Below are 22,662 nucleotides of genomic sequence, written 5' to 3'. Positions count from 1 at the left end.
AGAGTTGTTGGGAGGATCAAAGGGGATAAGTGAGTGTGCTCTGTGAATATATAGTATCATTACATTAATATGTAGTATTATTAAAATGGTAATTCTTTTTTTACATGGGTTATATCATTTCAGATGGCTTAAATTTAGTTTTATTGGTGATTGTTTTTGGTTGAATATAGACTGAAGGTATCATTAGAGTTTTATCTCCTTGAAGGATTATACCTTTGTAAACCTTGAGGATGTATTTAATTCAGTTTTGTTCTTTGATTATCAGTTATGTTGTTTGATTTGATTTGGTATGTGAAGTAGGAAGTATGGAAAGTGTCTCTGAATATCCATGATACAATGGCATGGAGTTTATTTACTTAAAATCAAAATACTTCACTTCTTTAGGAACTCCTTAGGCACTCTGCCAAAGCCTAGTGACTCTACAGCAGTTTGTAGAGTTTTTATTAGTCCATGGTAACATGCAGCCCTTCCCAATATGCTAGAATCTTTTTCAGGTCTTTTTGTGCCTGGCTTTAATTTTTTGACCTGTCTTCAGGATGTGCAGTGGATCTCCTGGATAATGTCACATTCTGACCATGGTTCCATAAGGAAGATTTATAAAACTGACCTTGATATCAAGCCTCACTCTACTGCAAATAGAAAACAGGAGAGACAGCGTGTCTGTGGCATCACCCCTACCACCTCATTTTGAATGGTAAATGTAATGTCTCGTCTACAAAAATGACAAGGTTGTATCAGGTGTGTGGGCTGGCCTCTTGATAAAGAGAAAAATACTATGTTTTAGAGGAGGCAATGCATAATGAATAAAGAGCCCAGGCTCTGGAATCAGACAGACACGTTTTACTTAACCTCCCTAAATACAACCAAGTCACTTAAGCTCCCTTAATAGATTCGAAACCTGGGGTTAAGAAAAAAACCTGTGTAAGGCTAATATATGTATATATTTTACATATACATATATACATATGTATATATCAAACCTGTGTAATATATATATAAAAACTGTGTAATATATGTATATATAAACCTGTGTAAGGCTAATATATGTACATATAAAACTTTACATATATAAATATATTTATATATGATTATATAAATTAATATATTTATAATAAATATATATACACACGCACACACACACATATATATATATGGCCTATGTGAGGACTATTCTTTGAAGTCTAAAAGGCATAGCTTTGTGAAAATTATAAAGGGTTTGAGGCACTTGCTCCAGAAATACTTCCCAAACTGACCTACTTCTGTTTTCCAGCAACTCATATCTGAGTGTTGATTTTTTTTTCCTTTTAAACAAAGCTCCGTCTGCTCTCATATACCTCACTTCAGCTGTCATCTAGCTCCAGATAAGATGAATGTTGCTCCAATGCTGGTCATTTTCCAGGACTCTATGATATTAAATGAACCTATCTAGCCTAGTGATCCTCAAGTATATGCCTGTGTGCGTGTGTGCATGTGTCTGTCTGTCTGTCTGTAGTGTGGGTTTGTTTGTGAGTGGTAGAGATTATCATCTGGTGGTGACATCTCCATTCGGTTAGCTTGTGGGAGTGGTGGTACAGACTTTTTTTTTTTCCTCCTCCACAGGGGACATAGGTTGAGGAACTCTGGCCTGGCAATTTAATGCTCAGTGCAGTTTGATGGTGATAAAACTCCTGAAGAAGGCAAGAGTGAGGCCTGAGTCTTGGAGAGTAAGTTGTTGCCAGTGCCTGACAGGCCTTTGGTTTAATTTGAAGCTGGAGGCCACATTGATAAAGTCTGCCCCGAAAGTCATTGCCCGTCTGATCGAATGCCGGTTTACCCAGCGGAGGCTGGGGGCCACGTGAGCTCACTTTCTTTGGTTTTCTACCCAGCAGCCCAGAATATTACCTTCCTGAAACCCTTTTTCATCAGCTAGCGATTCCTGAAAAGGATCTTCAAGATTTTTATGTTTCTCAGAACCTAGCAATAACTTGGAAAAGTTTTCCAAGTAACATTGATGTGTGGGTGTCTGGGGGCAGACAAGTTAAGGAGCAAGGCACCCTTTTTGAGGACCCGTGGCATGCAAATGACTTATCAGAATGCACATAGTATGACAGTAAACACCGTTTCTTACAGAGGTGAAATAATTCTCACTCCACAGAGACGGAAGTGACCCGAAGCTAGCAGTCCCCTGTATTTGCTTGTGTGACACCGAACATGTCAGATCAGGGTGTAGGAAACTATGCCTAGCGCAGAGGAGGGTAAAGGAAGTAGGGAGTCTGGTGGCTGCGGCGCTCGCTAGCAGCGCAGGGTCTCTCCAGCTTCCAGCCACCGGCAGAGGAACCCTCTACGGCTTGAAAGGGAAACGCAGCCACTCAGCCACTTCGACTGCGGCGGCGAAACCAAAACAGGGTGGGGCGGGGTGGGTGGTGCTCTCTAGTGGAAGGCGCCCGCTGGGTGAGGTCGTTTTGTTTGGCGGGGGGCTAGGACGGTCAGCCCGGGAGGAGGAAAGGCGCGTCCCGCCTCCAGCTGCAGGGCCAGGCGGCGGCGCCCGCTGGCGTCGCTTTCCCTCTCCCGGTCGGCCTCGGTGCAGGCCAGGCTGGGCGGGCCGGGCGGCGCTTGGGGGCCGGGCTCGGAGTCCCCACTTTTCCTCCCTCCTTCCCTCCTCTCGGGGCCGTCCCGAGCGGCCGGGCCAATGGGCGCGGAGAGGAAGGGAGCGGGAAGCGGGGCGCCTTGGGCCCGGCCCTCCTACGGCGCCCGTGGCTGCAGCGCCAGCGCCAACGCCAAGTTTGCGCCTCGAGAGTTTGCGCCGGTTCGCATTCCCCGGCCTCCCGTTCGCTCCCCCGCGAACCAGGCGGCCGTGCGCCTCTCGGGGCAACCACCCAAGAGCACCCGGGCGGGAGGACGCCGAGCAGGGGGTGTTGCGGGCTGGGACCGGGGCAGCCACCTCCCGAAGATGCAGGATGGCAGCAGAGCCGCAGCCGTCCAGCCTTTCCTACCGCACCACGGGCTCCACCTGCCTGCACCCGCTCAGCGAGCTCCTGGGCATCCCGCTGGACCAGGTAACTGCGGGTCGGGAGCGCAGCGACCCCAGCTCCCCAGCGATCGCTTGCATGGGGCGGGCGAAAGTGTTAGCCACCGTCCCTCCGCCTCCATGGCGTATTTTACAGCCACACACTAGACAGTTGGTTTTTGTGTGTGTGTGTGTGTGTGTTTTCCCTTCTTGAGTTGGTGTTAGTGTTTTTCTCCTTGTAAGTGTGAAAAAATATTGGTACAGCCTGCGCGGCAAGTTCTACTGAACTTTTTTTTCTTTACGTTTGGGATTGCCTCGTTTCCTGTAATCAAGTTCTGAAGTAGTCTGATACATGAAACCAGTGTTTCTTTCATCAGTGTCCTCAAGTCGTTATTGTTTTTAATTTAGATGACCCTACTTAAAAAATAAGCGCGATGAATCTGTAGACTGTAGTCTATAGATTTTGAATGCGAGACCTGGGTTTTAGACTTCTGCGGCGAGGCTTGTTCAGGGGTGACAGTTATTTTGTACCGTGTGTGATGCGGGACACACAGGGACACTTTGGTTTTCCCAGGGTTCGGTTGGCTCATATGCCTGGGGCTGGAGCTTCTGAGTAGGACAGGTTAGGAGGAGGAGAGGGGCCCCAGTGAAGTTATTTGAACTGTCCAGGAATTATCTACAACCATTAAAATTAAAAATGGCAACAACAGTGATTCCTGGCAAGAAACCTTCCTGAAGATGAAGCCCGTCTTACTGATTTCCTTGTCTCTTCAGGTGCTGCAGGCTAGATCTGCGGGATACTTAGTAGTGACCCAATCAGTAAATGTTGATTTAAATAGAATTGGGCAGGGCATGCTGGGGGAGGACCCACTGCGCTCCTGTTTTGTTTCATGCTTTTTTGCCTGGTTTTCTTCCCCTTCCTCTCACCGGTGCTCCTTTTCCTTTCCTTTTAACAAGAGCACACCTGCTGCCCTTTGCGCACACCCCTTCAGCAATGAGAAAGTGAGACCTGGACATTTGCCTTATTCGGGTCCTGTTTACTGAGCCACCCTCATACCTGGCTCACTCTGAGGACCTGACTGAGAACTCCACCTGATGTGACCATTGCGTTCTCATCAGTTGCAAAATACAGAAAGTCAGAAACTTGGGAAGGGTTTCGGTGCCAAAGCATTTGTGCTTTTGTAAATTACTCTTTAGTTTCTGGTGAGGATGAGATAGACCCAGGGACCCAGGCAGAGGCAGACATAATAGCAAATTCTTTAGTTCTGAAATTAAACTCATAGCTGAATTTCCTTAAGGGGAGTTTGTTTTGTACTTACCTCTCCACTCCCTATCAGAAGGTATTTTAATTGCATTTTCTCTTCTAAGCTCTTCTACACAGCTAGAAAGACTCCAGGAAGGCTTTTTGTATGGCTAAAGGACCATGGCAAGTTATGGCTGGGAGGTGCTAGAATAATGTTTTTAATGTCTTTCAATTGCATCCCCTACTTTCCTATAAAGGTAATTCTGGTTTTAATTCATAAAAAGGAACAAAAGAGCCTTAGGGATGTTTAAAACTGGGAGGGAGGGAGGGAGGGAGGGAGAGACTTCTGGGATAAACCGAAGGAGAAATGTTTGCCATGGCCAGGAGCACCTGAGATCTCTTAGCTCTTAGGTCAGTCTGACCACCCTCCACCAGGAGTGAGTCTGGATGACCCTTGGTGGAAGAAGCACTTAAAAGGCAGTGCCCCAGGTAGCTTATTTTAGGCCCAAGGAAAATCCCCAAACCATAAATAAGGTCGTTTGAGGCTACGTTGTGGCTTGCGAGTTTGGAAGCTTTGTGTGTTTTTTCCCTTTCACATTTTTAAGGCTTTTTAAAGGCTTAGATGTCAGACTGACCTGGGTGCAATTCCAGTTCTGCCAGCAAACTTCCCCTTGTGACTGCCAGCTGGTACTCTACCCTCTTGGAGACTCAGCATCCTCATGTAAAATGGGAGATGACAATAAGACCTACATTTTGAGGTTGAGAAATTTTATCTGATGTGAAATGCCCGACATTAGGAAGGTTCTTGTATCAGGGTCCTTGCAGGAAACGGGAACCAACCCCATTGGCTGAAATGAACAGACTTTAATGAATTACTTAGAGGGGTATGGGCAAGTTTAAGGGAATCAACAAAGGATGTTGAGATGCTGAGATCAGAAGTAGGGGGCAGCTGGAGGGGAAAGTGGAGTTACTTCATTGCCATTTGTGAGAATTGGACCTGCCTGGAGGTCATGAAGAATCAGAGAGAACCTCAGCCCTTCTTCCTACCTTGTAGCCCTTCCATCTCTTCACAGTGGCCCCCAAGGCCTCAGCCTGCAGGGGCTCCTCCTGTGGCACAGGATAGGGAGGATAAAGGTGGAGGCAGATCTAGGGGGTAACCTGAGGATAAGAGTGCAGGCCTTGATACGTGTTTGCTCCTGTCCCATTAGAGAGTGACTTTTGATTGGCCTGGGATATGCTCAAAATTATAAAATATATATCTCAAGTTACTCAAATAGTTTTTTGTATGCCTCTTAAGGACACTGAATCATTTCCTAATGTCTTAACATCCTAATTCCTGATTAATTGCACTCCTGTGAATGTCTTTAGCCTCTGGATCCTGTGTCAAGTAGTTTATTATCAGCAAAAATGGAAATACCTGGTAAGCATTCTGCTTCGTATGTGAAGAACTCTTTATTCATTCTTTTTCATCTGATTCTTCCATTTATCTGTTCTGTTAACTTCGTGGCCTCCTTAAATAGGAAAGCCTGTGTGTGGTTAGGACTATACTCAGGAAAAGTCCATGGTTTTTGTTTTAGGGATTTTGATTAGTCTGACATCCTCCTAAAGATGTGAAATATAAAATTATCTCCCTTAATTAGAGACAAATAGAGCATAATAATTCAGATGCAGAATACAGGAAATGGGATGATGACTTAGGGGCCTCTATAGGTGCTTCAAAGATAAGGTTGTTGAAAACTTTATTTCTAAATAATGGGCCCTTATCCAGTGAGCAAATATGGAGTTATGGTAGGTGGTAGGATTATGCCAATAAAAACCTTCACTTAGGATAAAGTGGGCAAGCACTTTTCTTTCCTGTTTTGGGGGAATCAAGGAATCATCTGCTCCTGTCCTCCTCACTTTTTTTTGGTTGTGGAGTGTAACTTAATGTGTCTTTAAACTAAAGGTTTGCAAGACTGACTCAGTTGCCAAAACAGATATGATAATGTTGATGTTAGTAATTTGTGTAGTGCACAGTTACGTCATTATGTCCTAGGAGCTGTGAAAGCTGAAATGGAAAGTGTTTCCAGGCTTTAAGGAACTTCCAATTTGGTGGTTGGAAATTCTGCTCACCAGCAAAGCATTTTTGGGGTATTTCACCTGATGGTGCCCCCAAACTGTGTGTGTGTGCATGAAGTATGAATTCAGTGTTACACTAGGACTCTCCGAGGTACTTTTTTTTTCCCCCCTAATTTGGCATCAGCAGAAAAAGGGGCAAGGGGAAAATAGACCAGGAGATAAGAATCCAGGAAATAATTTTGAGATTAAAACAGCGAAGGTTTAGGATTATTAATGTAAGCTTGTGTCACCATTTACAAGTCTGGATAAATGAAGACCAGCTTTAAAGACGTGGCATTCCAGACTAATGGTGATACCAGGAGTGAGTTTGATTATTTCACCTGGGCCCATGACTACAAAGTTTCTTTTTTTTTTTTTTTTTTTGAGACAGAGTCTAGCTCTGTCACCCAGGCTGGAGTGCAGTGGCATGATCTCGGCTCAGTGCAACCTCCGCCTCCCAGGTTCACGCGATTCTCCTGCCTCAGTCTCCAGAGTAGCTGCGATTACTGGAGCGCACCACCATACCCGGCTAATTTTTGTATTTTTAGTAGAGGCGGGGTTTCACCATCTTGGTCAGGCTGGTCTCGAACTCCTGACCTTGTGATCCGCCTGCCTCGGACTCCCAAAGTGCTGGGATTACAGGCATGAGCCACCACGCCCGGCCGACTACAAAGTTTCTTTACCTACCTGGATCTGTCAGTCCTGGTTGCTTCCCTTGGCCATGCTTGCAAAGCCCAACCTTCAGTTCTCTTCTTATCTAAGTCTTGTCCTTCATTAAAAGCTCAGCTCACATTCCAGTCATTGTTAAATCAATTAAATATTTATTTAATGCTATTAGTGCCAGGTACCTGGCCATATGGTAGAAATACAAGGATGAAAAAAATCAAGGTCCCCATCCTGCAAGGGCTTATATACTCTAGAGGAAACAAAAGGCCCATGTAAGTATATAGGCTGTGTATGCTCACAGACCTGCGTAGGCACTGCACAGGTTTGTAGATGGTGCCATCGTGGAACAGAGAAGGGATGCCCACAGGACATGCTGGACTCATGTAGAATTTACTGTTTACATTTGATGCTTGGTAAATGTTACCTTATATTGTTAGTTATCTTGCTGGGTTTGTAAGCTTAATTCCAAACTAATTTGATGTCTCTTTGTAGTCAAGGCTTGAGTTCCCATACAACTTTATTTATGGATCCTGACATCTAAATTTCATGGAATTTTCACGTCTTGAAATGTTCTTCCTTAGATTTTTTTTAACCCTTTAAAATGTAAAATGCATTTGTAGCATGTAGGCCACACAGAAACAGGCAGTGGGCTGGATTTGGCCTGATAATCGTATCTCCTCAAATATGGTGCATGGATTGTCATCAGAATCTTCTGCCATGGGTGTTTCTGGGATCCTGCCCTGTCCTGCTGAATTTGAATATCAGGGTGTGAGGGCACTTCCCGAGTGATTCTTATGCCAACTAAAGTTTGAGAGCCATTACTATAGTCAAGGGAGGACATCGCAGGGTTTAAGTTGTGAAAAGATTTTCATTTTGTGAAGGCATACGGAAGGTCCTCACTGAAGGAAGTAGGGATGGAGGAGGAAGCAAGCGTTTTGCGGATGAGTGCAGGGTTAGAGAAGTATTTAAGGGAAATTGAGAAAGCACTGACAAGGTCAATTGAATGAGCTGCTGAGTATAATCAACCTACTGTCAATTATACATTTTTAGACGGATGAATATGCACAAATATGTGCTTTTTTTCTTTTAGCAGCTCCTTTCAGAAACAAAAGTGAAACAGAAATTTTCAGAGAAGGTTGTTGGGAAGTTAAGAAGCTCTGATATTGAAAGATGCTGACAAGTAGTTGGTGGTGGTAAGAGTGAAGAGGAAAACTTCTTGCGATGGTGGGTCGTGGAGGGCAGGTGCAGAGGAAGTGAGAGAGCTGGAGGGCTGGGATATGTGAGTGAAGGATTTCTAGTGAAGTCTTTCTGGGTGATGATGAAAATCGGGGTGTGCACCTGAGGGTCGAGGTGAAAGTCTGTTGAGTGTAGCAAGCAGGGGAACTGGGGTATTTGTATTTGATGGATTGTCCTTCTTGACATTGACGGTACCCAGGTGAATTTGGGGAGTTGCGGTGGAGAAGACTATGAGGTCCCTAAGGTGTCCAGGAATATGGAGGAGTCACCAGAGGTGGGCAGATTCTGAAAGCAGGAAGAGGGAGCAGAGGGGGTGTGACCCGGCCTGCTGTCTGTCATGCACTCAGCCCATGCCTCTGCATGCATCCTCTCATGTAATATTAGGAGTGTGGGGGAGTCTGGAGGGAGGAAAGCTTTCTTATGAGGATAGTGGAAGGAAAATAGTACAAAGTGGCTGGGCTTGATGGCTCACACCTGTAATCCCAGCACTTTGGGAGGCCGAGGCGGCCAGATCACCTGAGGTCAGGAGTTCGAGACCAGCCTGGCCAACATGGCGAAACCCCATCTTTACTAAAAATACAAAAATTATCCAGGTGTGGTGGCACATGCCTGCAGTCCCAGCTACTCGGGAGGCTGAGGCAAGAGAATCACTTGAACCCAGGATGGGGAAGTTGCAGTGAGCCAAGATTGTGCCACTGTGCTCCAGCCTGGGTGACAGAGCGAGACTCCATCTCAAAAAAAAAGAAAAAGAAAACAGAGCAAAGCAGCAGTAGGAGGTCTGGAAAAGCCCTGACCTGCTGCTTCTGACCTTGGCTTTGCTGTCGTGATGGTAAAATGAGAACAGAGGGTGGGCTTTGTGAAGAAGGTCAGCAGTGGAGGGAGGAAGGCAGTGGGAAGATGAGTCACACAGGAGGGGGAGAAGGAAGTTAGGGGCAGCACATGGATGCAAGTTGAGAAGTGGAGCTTGCGAGCCGCGAGTGAGGGTTGGGGAGGAGTTGGAGGGGTCTGGGCAGGTAGGGTGGCCCCCCTAGGGTCTCAGAGCCCTGATGAGGTGGTGTCCAGTGACTGACTCTGAGCTTTGCAGTCCCTCCTGGAGCTGCACGTTCATGTGGTGGAAAGTTCCTCTGTGGTTCTGAAGAGCTTGCTGTTAGCAGGTGGTGGGAGGGCCTTTTGGAAGCAGTCTGAGGGCATTGAATGTAGATGTGTTGGGGGTACGATGGTGAGGTATAAACCCCCAGGTCCACACAGTTGCAGAGGACAGGCCTGGTGGAGTTGGGGACTGTCCCTCAGAGCTTGTGTGAAGATGGGCGGTCTCCATGCTGGGGGGTTCTGGATAAGTCCAGAAGATGGGCTGGCCTACTAGAGACTGCTGGCTGATGTCACAGTCTAGTGCCTAGATTTGACAATAATTGAAGAGAGGACAGAGAGATCACAGGTATGGCCATATATTCCCTGGCATTTGAAGCAAAGGCCTAGTGTGTCCTGGAGCTTTAGCCTTCCTGTCGTGGAACAAGAGGTGATTCTTCACAGCTTGGCCTCAGTTTACCTGTCTGGCTTAAGGACACTGACAACTCCATACATTGAATGCTTACGCTCTCAGCACTGCTCTGCATACATTCTCTCAGTTAATACAGCACTAAAAGTTATTCCCCAAATTTCTTCCTTCTTTCCCTAAATTTCTTCTTTCTTTTCTTCTTTCCTCCTTCCTTTTCTCTCTTTTCTTTCTGAGATGGGATCTCACTCTGTTGCCTAGGGTAGAGTACACTGGCTTGATCATGGCACCCTGCAGTCTCAAACTCTTGAGCTCAAGCAATCCTCCTGCCTCAGCTTCCCAAGTAGCTGGGACTAAAGGTGCATACCACCCCACCTGGCTAATTTTTTTGTATTTTTTATAGAGATGTGGTCTTGCCATGTTGCTCAGGCTGGTCTTAAACTCCTGGCCTGAGATGATCCTCTCACCTCAGCCTCCCAAAATGCGGGGATTATAGTTGTGAGCTACCACACCCAGCCTGTTCCCCAAATTTCAAGTTAGGAAGCAGCCCCCAGGGCTTATGTTACTTGCTTGTAGCTGGGAAGGGGCAGAGGCAGGACTCGAACTCAGGTCTGTCACTGGAGGCCATGCTCCTGGTTGCTGCACTGCATTCCAGCACCATTTTCCCTGCGTGCTGTGCTTTTAGCACAGTGAACTCTTTACTTCCTATCCCTCAAACACGGTGTGTCTTTCATACCCTCCAGCCTCCGCACACACATACACTTCCTTCTCCTTGGAGGTTTATTCCTCATCCTGGTGCTCAATTCCTGTTTTCAGGCTGGGCCCTAAAATCCTCTCCTCGTCTTCCCTCTGTAACCCAGTCCTCCCTCCCCACCAGGGCCAAATGGACCCCTTCTTTCTCTCTGTTTCTCCATAGCATCCTATCCATGTTACATTGCTCTGCCTTTTACTTTACTTCTTAGATATTTATTGGTCTCTCTGTCCTGCCTGACTCTGAGAGGCATCTTTCCATAGTTACTTATTGAGCGCTGTATGCTAGTGGGCTAAATGGAGATACAGAGATTAGTGAGTTATCTGTGCCTTCTGTGAGACAAACATGTAGATACTTGGTAAACTGCTGTTTGCCTGTAAGTCTTGAAATACACGTGCTCAATGCACACACCATTGCCAGAGGACACAGGGCCTCGGCATCTCTGGGCCTCTCCTGAGACAGTGCTAGGGGAGAACTTCCTGGGAGCAGCTACTTTAGAAGCAGGAGGGAAATTAGAGGGGAGAGGGGCCAGGTGAGACAGTCAGAATATTCTAGGAGGAAGAGAAGAGAGTCTCATTCTTTGTGGGTAGTGATCATTATCAAAGAAGAAAATGTTAACAAATTGAATTTAAAGATCGAATTGTCTTTTATGAGTGATTCATGAATCAGGCAGCTTCCCATCTGTAAAACAGCAAGGCCGAGCTGAGCTGAAGAGGTGGACTTTACAGGTAGAAAAGGCTGAAGAAAGCAGAAGCAAAGAATAACAAGCAAAGTTACTTTCCTTATAAGGTTAAAAAAGATGGGACTTCCTTATGCTGGCTCAGGTAGACTGGGCCCCTTTTCTGTTGGTTGCTGTGAATCTCCTATTTTTTTTTTTTTTTAAAACGGGCCCATTGTAAAGTTGTTTGTTTATATAGCTCCTGGCACCAGTGACTCCATTCTGGTTTGGTCTGGTCTGTTGGGGCCTCGTGCAGGAGCTCGGTCCAAAATAATTGCTCCTTACTAATTTTATTTACCACCACTGAAGATGAATCTTCGTCATCTTTGTATGGTTAGGACAAAGTAGGAACTAAATACATGTTTGTTGAATTGAAATGGAATTTTATTTACATTTTTGGATTGGAATGAATGACTTAATTAAGATAAAATTGGGAGCCAGTTATTTTTACCAACTGAATTAGGCCTGTTTATTATTTGGAACCTGAATATCAGATTAAATGGGACCAATTTCTAATTTGAAAGTTAATTCATGGCTCACTTGCTGATAGTGAAATGTTTATCTTGAGTTATTTAAAGATGACATACTCTATTCCCATTTTCATTGTGTGCAGTTGATATACTCATCACCTCCAGTTATAAATGCAGCTATTAGTGTCTTCTTTTTTTTTTGGCCCAGTTGTTTCAGATTTCTGTGAACATGTAGAAATTTCCTTTAGCAGTCTAAAATCAAGTCATACATATGAAAGATGCCATATAGTCAAATATTCTCAAGTATTCTGTAGCTTGGCCTTGGAATTACATTTATTATTTTATTTTTATTTTTTATTGAGACAGGGTCTCACTGTGTTGCCCAGGCTGGTCTTGAACTCCTGGGCTTAAGTGGTCCTCCTGCCTTGGCCTCCCAAAGTGCTGGGATTACAGGCGGAAGCCACCACACCCAGCCAGGAATCACATTTATAAAGGAAAATTTCATGAAAAGATTATATCTAAAGAGATAAAATCTGGAAATATCTTTTGTACCAGTGACTTGTATAAAGAATTCAGTTTATGTCACTTAGTAACAGTGGCTGTGTGCTTTTCAAAGGCTTTCTATTTTAAGTCAGCTCTTTTAGTAAACAAGATAAAGGGATAACTTATTGCAGTCTCATTAATGTCAATTTCTAGTAGTTTTGCCAGGCAAACACAAGGATAGAGAGTCGTCAGTGGGAAAAGTAACTCCAAATAGTTTGTACTGGTTAAAAATGTGCTTTATTAAAAGATAACTATTTCTTTGGGCTTAAGAAATGTAACTATCTGCAAAAAGATTAATTCATTAACCTATTTGCAATGTGATTTTTAGTTATCCAAAAAAAAAAAAAAAAGCCCTTGATAAATCATTTACCAACTTCCTTGTATTAGTGGAGCTCTGTTTTTAATTTTTTAAAGTTATCAGTGGTTAATCTTCTTTTATGGTTTAGTAAAACTGACTAATTTGAGAGATGGTTTTGAAAGTCCACAATCACCTTGAAGAGTTTAAAGTTGAATGAAGGTTTCTGGGCTGATATTGCTGGGGATTTCCAGCAAACTATCATTTTTATTATAAATATTCCATTGTCAGGTTTATTTACAAAACAAAACAAAACTAAACTAAAACCAGGGAACTCAGGTTCTAATGTAATTTGGAGAAGAGCAAGGGTACATTTGAAAAGTTTGTGTTCAAGTTGTCCTAAACTCTTATTTCAAACAAGGAATTAAAAATTTAAAATATTCTGTTATTCATTTGTTTATTTATTTTTTAAGTTTGTTTCATTCATCATTCTGTGGCTGACTTGAAACAGATGAGTCAGCAAAGGTACACAGCAAAAGGTTGCTAAGGCTTACAGGAAGTTGCTAAACTCAAAAGTCATTTCATGAAATTACATGAAGTGGTTTAACTGTGAGTGTCACTAGATTGAGACTTCTTTGTTCCTAAGACTCCCCCACCCCCTGCCCCGGTATTATTTTTTGCTCTCTGTTTTTATTTTATTTATCTATTACATTCTTTTAAATTTTTATTTTTTATTGATTTTTTTAAAGCTTTTATTTTATATAGATACAGTTAACAAAAATCACTTTTCCAGCTGGGCAGGGTGGCTCAGCCCTGTAATCCTAGCACTTGGAGAGGCCAAGGTGGGTGGATCACTTGAGGTCAGGAGTTCGAGACCAGCCTGGCCAACATGGTGAAACCCCCATCTCTACTAAAAATACAAAAATTAGCCGGGTGTGGTGATGCATGCCTGTAGTCCCAGCTACTCGGGAGGCTGAGGCAGGAGAATTGCTTGAACCCAGGAGGCGGAGGTTGCACTGAGCTGAGATCACGCCACTGCACTCCAGCCTGGACGACAGTGTGAGACTCCATCTCAAAAAAAAAAAAAAAAAAATCACTTATCTGATTAGGTAGTACAGGCACTTACTATCGAAGTCACAAGCAGAAAATGGAATATAAGGAAAGGTCCATCTCTCTCACCCCTGCTTCCCTTGTTTCCAGCTGGCCAGATTTCCATGGTTTAGTTGCATGATTTCAGAGATAGTCTGTGTCTACATATGCCCAGAATCTTTTTGTCTTATTTTCTGACATAAGTGATAGCGTGTGGTTCCCTCCCTCCCTCCCTTCCTTTCTTCCTTTCTTCCTTTCAACTTAACAGTGTCTCTTAGGGATTGATTCATGTCTGTATATACAGAGCTCTGGTGACTTTTGAACTTCCTTTCTGCCTTTTCTGAAGGCTTTGTTTCTGTTCTTCCAGCCATGGCTTTGTGTTATGAGAAAAATCTGGAATTATAACTCCTCCACAAACTGGGAAGGAGCCGAGAGACCAAAGAATAACTCAGACAAGTCCAACTTGGCGAGTAGGTGAATTTATTAGGACTTACATATGGGACACTCCTGGGTGGCAGCAGGACAGCTCTAGAGATCCTCATCACCTCTTGTGTCTAAACTGCTTTTGAGATGACTTTCTGGCTATTTGCCTCCTGTGTTTGAGTGATGCAACTGTGTATTTTTTTTTGGATGTGTTCGCAGATACTCTCCGGGATGTTTAGGTTCTTAGGGACACCTGCTCCTTGGCTGAGCACCATGACCTTGGCTGACTGCCCACCCTTCAAGGTTCAAGCAGCAGACGTACACCCTTAAATAACCTGGTGGGGGACTGGTCACCCTACACTTTCTCCTTTAGCAAATGCTGAAAGTTATGGTATTGGGGGAGTGAGAGGGTTGGAGAGGGGTCCTTCCATGGTGACACTGCCTGCTCTGCTCACATTCCCCAGGAATATGGACACTCCGGAGTGCTACTTACAGTGGGACCCATGAGGGGAAGAGCAATGAGCTGGGGGAGGCTGAAGACTTGGGGTTTTTTCCAGTGTCCCCTTAAATGGAGAGAAGTGACTTGGGACATGGACGTAAGGGACATTAACTATTCCCTCATCTCTTGTGCCTTAGGGATAAAAATGGCTCTGCCTCCTACTGGCCTGGTGGCAGTAGACTATCCAGAATTCTTGATATCCCCATCTCCTGGAAACAGTACTCTTTAAGACCAATTTGGCTCTGAAATTTCAAGACCTTCAACCTTAGTGCAGAAGGGTTGGTTTTAGCTTGTAAAATAGTACATTTTGAAGGTAAAGATGACAAACCAAGACTATTTTTTCTTCCAATTTCAGTAGACTTAGCTAAAAAGATCGTACCTGTATAATTTGCTTTATTTCTCCAAATGAAATGTGTGCAATTCAGCGCATGTTGGGTGAACTGAGTTGACCTTTAGGGCTCTGGAATCTTCTATCTTCTTTCACCTCACCTAGAGTAAGGCCAGGATGCCTTAGGAACATGTGAACTATACTCTGGCAGAAAGATCTTGCAAAGAGCTTCTATTTTTTGTCCATTAGGGATGTTGAGGTGTTTATAGCCTCCTTTCTGCATTCTAGTAAAAGATAATTGCCCATTGTCCCCAAACAATAAATGTTAACTTACCTGCACATTATTTCATTATTTTATTTTTTTTGAGACAGAGTCTCACCCTGTTGCCCAGGCTGGAGTGCAGTGGCACGATCTTGGCCCACTGCAACCTCCGCCCTCTGGTTTCAAGCGATTCTCCTGCCTCAGCCTCCCAAGTAGCTGGGATTATAGGTGCCCGCCACCACACCTGGCTAATTTTTGTATTTTTAGTAGAGACAGGGTTTCACCATGTTGGCCAGGCTGGTCTCAAACTCCTGACCTTGTGATCTGCCTACTTCAGCCTCCCAAAGTGCTGGGATTACAGGCGTGAGCCACCGCACCTGGCCCTGCACATTATTTAACAAAAAGGAGGCAAATGAACATTTATACAGAATTAAATTCAGAAAGCCACTTTATATAAATTGTGGAAGGAAGGACAAAAAGAGGGTTTTCTTCTTTCTTATTTATGTATGCAGACTGGGAAAGAGTTTACAAAAAGGAAGTAAAATACTAAGTTTTTTGTTTGTTTGTTTGTTTTGGTACTTTCAGTCTTGTTGAGTTAAAGTTTACCCAGTTTCATATTTAGTTTAACTATGGTGCAAAACTTAAGTTGATGTACACAGGTTTTTTTCTTTCTACAGATGTATTTAGAGTGTCTTTAGAAATATATTAATCTCATTACCAGTTTTGTTAGTTTAAAAGAAGGGCAAAGTGAGGCTGTATATTAAAACAATCATTTCATCAAGATAGAAGATGAAGCTCTGTTTCATCTTAATGATAAACTAAAAACTTTAGCCAAATTAAATTTAAAGAAGTTTAACTGAGCAATGAATGATTCCCGAATCAAGCAGCCTCCCAAGCCGGAGTAGGCTGTGAGACTCCAGCACAGCCATATGGTGGAAGATTTATGGACACAAAAAAGAAAGTGAAGTACAGGAAACGGAAGTAAGGTACAGAAACAGCTGGACTGGTTACAGGTTGGCCTTTGCCTTGTTTGAAGAGGATTCGAACATTTGGCTACATTTGATTGGCCAAAACTCGGTGATTGACACTAGTATGTAGGTACGGTCTGTTTACACCTCCACTTGTTAAAGTTTACGATGTACAGAAGAACATTTAGGTCGAACTTAAAATATGTAAGGAGGCAACTTTAGGCTAAACTTGATTTAACATTAACAATGAATGATGAATTATGGCTGTTTATCTTAGCTGGTTGAAATTGCAGAGAAAATCCTGAGGAAGCTAGTGGGCTATAAAACAATTTAGAAATTGACTGCTTACGACTTTTTATGAGAGCTGAAAAACCTCTTGTATACTTGGCAACCTTCAAATGTTTATTAGAGTAATATGTGTCTAGATTTGGTTCCCTGCTGCAAAGTTTCTAGAAGAACTGGAGAAGTTAGAAAAGAGCAAGAAAAATGGTTACAAGAACAACTAAGCTGAAAATTGCTAAACAAAAGGAAATGAACTTAAATGTCAATGAATTGACTAAGAAAAGTCACAAGATGGTAGAGTGACCATCAGTGAAGACTAGAAAATGCTAGTTAGGCAATGATAGATAGGGTGGGCCACTAATGCATCTCATTTCCTGAAGAGGGTCTTGTACTTGATGGTCTTTAGAGAGCACCTTTGTTATGTTATTTTGCAATGAACCTTCTTTACCTCAACGGAAAGTACCAAGGGTCTCACGGGCATTTCAAGAAATGACTTGCAGGATTTTAGAAGGTTGCCATTTGCTTCGTATTAGATGGAACACATTCTTAGGTGATTTTTTCTTTTCTTTTTTCTTTCTTTTTTTTTTTTTTGAGACAGAGTCTCGCCCTGTTGCCCAGGATGGAGTGCAGTGGCACGATCTTGGCTCACTGCAACCTCTGCCTCCCAGGTTCAAGTGATTCTCCTGCTTCAACCTCCCAAGTAGCTGGGATTACAAGCACCTGCCACCATGCCTGGCTTTTTTTTTTGTATTTTTAGTAGAAATGGGGTTTCACCATGTTGACCAGGCTGGTCTCCTGACCTCAAGTGTTTCACCCGCCTCAGACTCCCAAAGTGCTGGATTACAGGCGTGAGCCACTGTGACCAGCCAGCTGATTTTTTAAAAATAAACTTTTAATTTTGTAATATTTTTAGATTTAAAGAAAAGTTGTAGAGATAGCCAGGTGTGGAATGTGAACCCAAAATATCTGAGACAGGTCTCAATCAATTTAGAAAGTTTATTTTGCCAAGGTTAAGGACACACCTGTGACACAGCCTCAGGGGGTCCTGACGACATGTACCCAAAGTGGTCAGGGCACAGCTTGGTTTTATACATTTTAGGGAGACATGAGACATCAATCAATATGTGTAAGATGTACATTGGTTCTGTCCTAAAAGGTGGGACAACTCAAAGCAGGGGAGGGGGCTTCCGGGTCATAGGTAGATGAGAGACAAATGTTGCATTCTTTTGAGTTTCTGATTAGCCTTTCACTGAATACACAATTTACATGTGAGGGGAACATAGAGGAACAGTCACTTTTGCTTAGTCTGGCTTAGTGAAACCATAGGGTAGAGGAAGCCATCCGGTACGCATTTGTGTCACGTGGGCAGAGGGATGGCTTTGAGTTCTGCCTGTCCTTTGTCCACAAGGAATTTCCTTGTGGGCAGACTGTGAGGGTGGTATGTAGCTTTTTTTATCTTTGTAGCTACCTTATTTAGGAATAAAATGGGAGGCAGGTTTATGTGATGCAGTTCCCAGCCTGACTTCCCTTTGGCTTAGTGATTCTGGGGTCCTGAAATTTATTTTCCTTTCACTGGAGGCACGTGTTTCTAAGCCCAGCTACATGGGAGGCTGAGGCAGGAGGATCCCTTGAGCTCAGGAGTTTGAGACCAGCTTAAGCAACATAGTGAGACTCCAATCTATTTTTAAAAAAAAAAATTTGTAAAGATAGTATGGAGAGGTTTCATATACATCTCACCCTGGTTACCCCAGTGTTATCATCTTACATGACTATGGTATATTTGTCAAAACTACAAAACCAACATTGGTATATAACCATTAAACTTCAGAATTTGAATTTCACCAATTTTTCCATCAATGTCTTCTTTCTATTCTGGGATCTCATACCTTACCTTGTAATTCCCCTATTTAAAGTGTACAGTTCAGTTTTTTTTTTTTTTTTTTTTTTTTTTTTTTTTGAGATGGAGTTTCACTCTTGTTGCCCAGGCTGGAGTGCAAATGGTGCTCTCTCGGCTCACTGCAACCTCCACCTCCTGGGTTCAAGTGATTCTCCTGCCTCAGCCTCCCGAGTAGCTGGGATTACAGACATGCACCATCATGCCCAGCTAATTTTTGTATTTTTAGTTGAGATGGGGTATCACCATGTTGGCCAGGCTGGTCTCGAACTCCTGACCTCAGGTGATCCACCTGCCTTGGCCTCCCAAATTGCTGGGATTACAGGTGTGAGCCACTGCACCTGGTGCAGTTCACTGTTTTTTAGTATATTCACAAGATTATGACAATGGTATTGAATTTTAGAACATTTTCATCCCATCTAAAAGAACCTTGGATCATTAGTAGTCCTCCTTTCCTCCCAGATTCTGCCTCCCTATCCCCCCTTCTTCCTCAATCCTGGCAACTACTGATCTACTTTTTCTCACTCAGTTTGCCTCTCCTGGACATTTAATATAAACAGAATCATACAGTATGTGGTCTTTGTGACTAGCTTCTTACATTTCCAAGGGTCTTTGGTGATTTTTGATTGGATGCTTATGTTCTGTTGTGCATTATCTGTGGGAATATTTTGAGACCAGATTTAAAGTGGAATCCTTTCGATAGAATTTGGGCTTCTGCAGCTGAGGTATTCCCAATCCAGGCTCACTTAAATTGCATTTGCTGCTTTGGATTTTTATTGGCCACACAGGGCATGTGAATTTAGGCCCCCAAACTCTCATTCTCACGGGAGTCTTTGTACTTTTTGTCCCTCCATCCAGAGCCAAGGCCCAAATAAGAACACATCTGCTGTTTCCCTCTGTGGGGAGGGCCTCATCCCTGTGAGGTGTCTCCTTCAGAATTTAGGAGGGGTCCTGGCTTCGGGATAAATCTTAGCTTTATGCACAGCCTTCCTTTCTTCCTTCCACCTCTCCCTTCTCAGCCTGCTTTGTCTCCTTTGCCCAAACTCTAGGCCACCTGGATGGGTATATACCCCAGGGAAAAATGCCAGCTCCAGGCGTGCTTGTCTCTCTGATTTTTGCTTTTTCTTGCATTTCTGGCATCTGAGGAATCTTCTTATTTTCTGACAGTTTGGTTGTGCATGAAAATCATCAGTGTATCAGTATGAACTCATGTTTAGTTTAATATAGATACAGATGGTTACATATAAACATATTTATAGATCTGTGTATATTCAAGGATTAGTGCACATGCACACACACACACACACACACACACACACACACACACACACACAGGCAATTTATTTTCCTGTCAGCTGAGAGGTCTACAAGAAGTGACACTCCATAAGCAACGAGTACACTTAAGCCTGGATCTTGGTTTCTAAGACCATTTTCCAGTAAAATCCAGGCTTTTTGGAGAAATGCTTGATTCTAGGATTGGGCCAGAATATACACAAGATGAACCTAGAACATTTTATATGGTAGAGTGTATGGAAGAATTCCAACTGAAAAACCAAAAGTCATAAGAGTATGTCAAATGGACATAGGAGCCAACTGAAACTGCTGTCAGTGGCCAAAGCTGGAACAGTCTGAGCAACAAAGTAAAAAAGCATTCGATTATGGAAGTATAGATTAGATAGAGAAGTCTAGGCTGGCACGGTGGCTCATGCCTGTAATCCTAGCACTTTCGGAGGCTGAGGCAGGCAGATCACTTGTGCCCAGGAGTTTGAGACTAGCCTGGGCATCATGGCAAAACCCCATCTCTACAAAAAATGTAAAAATTAGCCGGGCATGGTGGCATATGCCTATGGTCCCAGCTATTCAGGAGGCCATGGTGGGAGGATTCCTTGAGCCTGGGAGGCAGAGGTTCCAGTGAAGCCATGATTGAGCCACTGCACTCCAGTGTTGGTGCCAGAGCTAGATCCTGTCTAAAAAAAAAAAGTCTAGATTATAGATCTATAATCTATAGGTTATAGAAATTTTGGGTTATTACTCAAAGTATAAAATAAACATCTGTGAGTTCATACCGATATAAATAAATGATTGAATAGGCAAATAAATAGAGAAAATAGACAAATCTCCCTGCAGAAGAATTGCACATAATTATGTAGACACTCACCCTTAAGAAGGTGGAACATAATTCTCCACTCCTTAAATATGAGCTGTGCATAGTGACTTCCCTCCAGAGTACAGTATGGAAAGGGGAGTGGGGAGAATAACTTTCCAGTGGAGAAACCTGTTAGACACTACCTCAGCTGAGTGATCAAAGTCAGCATCAACAGTGGTAGCTCTGTGGATAGTGTGTTACCCTTAATATAATGTGGTGAAAATGGCACTTTACATCTGTGGTCTTCCTTGCAAAAACCCATAACCCTTAACCCCTGTCTCTGAGAAAAACATCACAGAAATCTCAATCGAGGGTTTCTACAAAATACCTGACCAGTACTCTTCATAACTGCCAAGGTAATCAAAAACAAGAAAATTCTGAGAAACTGCCACAGCCAAAGAAGCCTAAGGAGATGTGACATGTAAATGCAATGTGGTGACCTGGATGGAATCCTGGAATTAGGTAAAAACTAAGGAAATCTGAATAAAGTTAATATATCACCATCGGTGCATTAACTGTGACAAATATACCATACTAATGGAAGATGTTAATAATAGAGGAAACTGGTTGCAGAATATATGGGAACTCTGTGTTATTCTAATAATTTTTCTGTAAATTTAAAACTATTCTAAAAATGCAGTTTGTTTAAAAATGCGTGCTTTTTTTTTAGGATCACTGGTTGTGCAATTTATGTAAACATTGAGCTTATAATATTGTCAGAAATAGACATTGAGGCCGTCCATTTAGAGAATTTCATAGTCAGAAGAATGGAAAGGTCATATGCAGTTACACTGTTATATGTTTGTGATTAGATTTATTTATTTTTTACATTTAGCTTTATTCAGATCTTTGCATGTATTCTAATTCATTTTCAGTAAAGATACAAAGGATTGGCTGGGCGCAGTGGCTCACACCAAGGTAGTCTCTCATTAAGTTCCGACCTTGGAAATACTATTCTGCCTCTCAGGTACCGGATTCAGTCTCTTCTTATTACAGAATCATACTAAGCATATCTTGTTTAAGCCAGAAGAATCCATGCAAAAATCTGCTTATAAGAAATTATAGGCCGGGCGCGGTGGCTCATGCCTGTAATCCCAGCACTTTGGGAGGCCTAGGCGGGCGGATCAGGAGGTCAGGAGATCGAGACCATCCTGGCTAACACGGTGAAACCCCGTCTCTACTAAAAATACAAAAAAATTAGCCGGGCGCGGTGGCGGGCACCTGTAGTCCCAGCTACTCTGGAGGCTGAGGCAGGAGAATGGCGTGAACCCGGGAGACGGAGCTTGCAGTGAGCCGAGATCTGGCCACTGCACTCCAGCCTGAGCGACAGAGCGAGACTCCGTCTCAAAAAAAAAAAAAAGAGAAAGAAATTATAGCATACCAGCTGCTGAATAAAAGTAGACAAAGCTTCAGATCCAGGTTGTGTAATTGATGTTTGGGTTTCCTCCTGAAGTGTGTCCTGTGAGCTCACCTTGCTATGGTAATGGGAAAAGCACTGGCATAGGACTAGGAAGAGCTGGGATCTAGGCCTGGAGCCAGTATTTATTAAGCGTGTGACCTTGGGCAAAATACTTAAACTTTTGGAGCCTGATTCCTTATCTGCAAAATGAGCTAATCATACCTACATGAAGGGGTTGTTATGAATATCAGATGAGGTTGGGGAAGCGTGGGAAAGGTTTTAGTGCGCTCTTTAGGCAACAGATAGGCGTTGTTTCCTGTTATTTCCCATTGCCAGCCCCATCACATTTTTGAAGCCGGTAGAGAAAAGGCTTCATTGTTACAGCACTGAATGTCAGAAATACACATTTTCTGTCTTGTAGGACTTTATTTCTGATGGTCTAAGTTGGACAATTGTCAGACTCCACTGAAATGTCTTGGTCTTAAATGTGTTCTTGGGACTCTCTTAATGAATAGATAGGATGCCTGGGCAGTGAGGAGGGTGTGGGTGGTGTTTGGAAGGAAAATTTGGTTTTTAGTTAGTAGCTGGAAGAGAAAGAAGAGACTCAACTTGGAGGATAACAAGGGGATGATAAAGTAACTTCAGTTACTTTAGGGCAGAAAAGATGAGGCAGAAGGAGGCAATAAGTGAGAAATAGATGACAGATGGAAAGAAAAAAATTTTTGACTGTTGTGAAATGGGAGGGTGGAAATCTAATCTGAAATGCAAATAAGTTTAGTGTACCCAGGAAGTGTGAAAGAACCTTGCAGAGGAATGACTTTTTATCAGGTAAACGTTAGTTCTTATCAGTGGAATGGGAGATTGTTAGTTTGGGT

The 22,662-nt window shown here is 43.2% G+C and overlaps 1 protein-coding gene across 1 annotated transcript in view; it reads left to right on the top strand.

Moving 5' to 3' along the window:
- Nucleotides 1-2,365: 2,365 nt before the first annotated feature.
- MBOAT1 (membrane bound O-acyltransferase domain containing 1) overlaps nucleotides 2,366-22,662 on the top strand; it is a 111,586-nt gene continuing 91,289 nt past the window's right edge. Inside the window, exon 1 of the mRNA XM_003823186.5 lies at nucleotides 2,366-3,035. Coding sequence (XP_003823234.1) covers nucleotides 2,937-3,035 — 99 coding nt within the window. The 5' untranslated portion in view covers nucleotides 2,366-2,936. The remainder of the gene's footprint in view (nucleotides 3,036-22,662) is intronic.

The sequence above is a fragment of the Pan paniscus genome, chromosome 5 (assembly GCF_029289425.2).
Source record: "Pan paniscus chromosome 5, NHGRI_mPanPan1-v2.0_pri, whole genome shotgun sequence".
NCBI lineage: Eukaryota > Metazoa > Chordata > Mammalia > Primates > Hominidae > Pan > Pan paniscus.
Note: the sequence above shows the minus strand (reverse complement) of the source record. Positions and strands in the feature narration are given on the sequence as shown.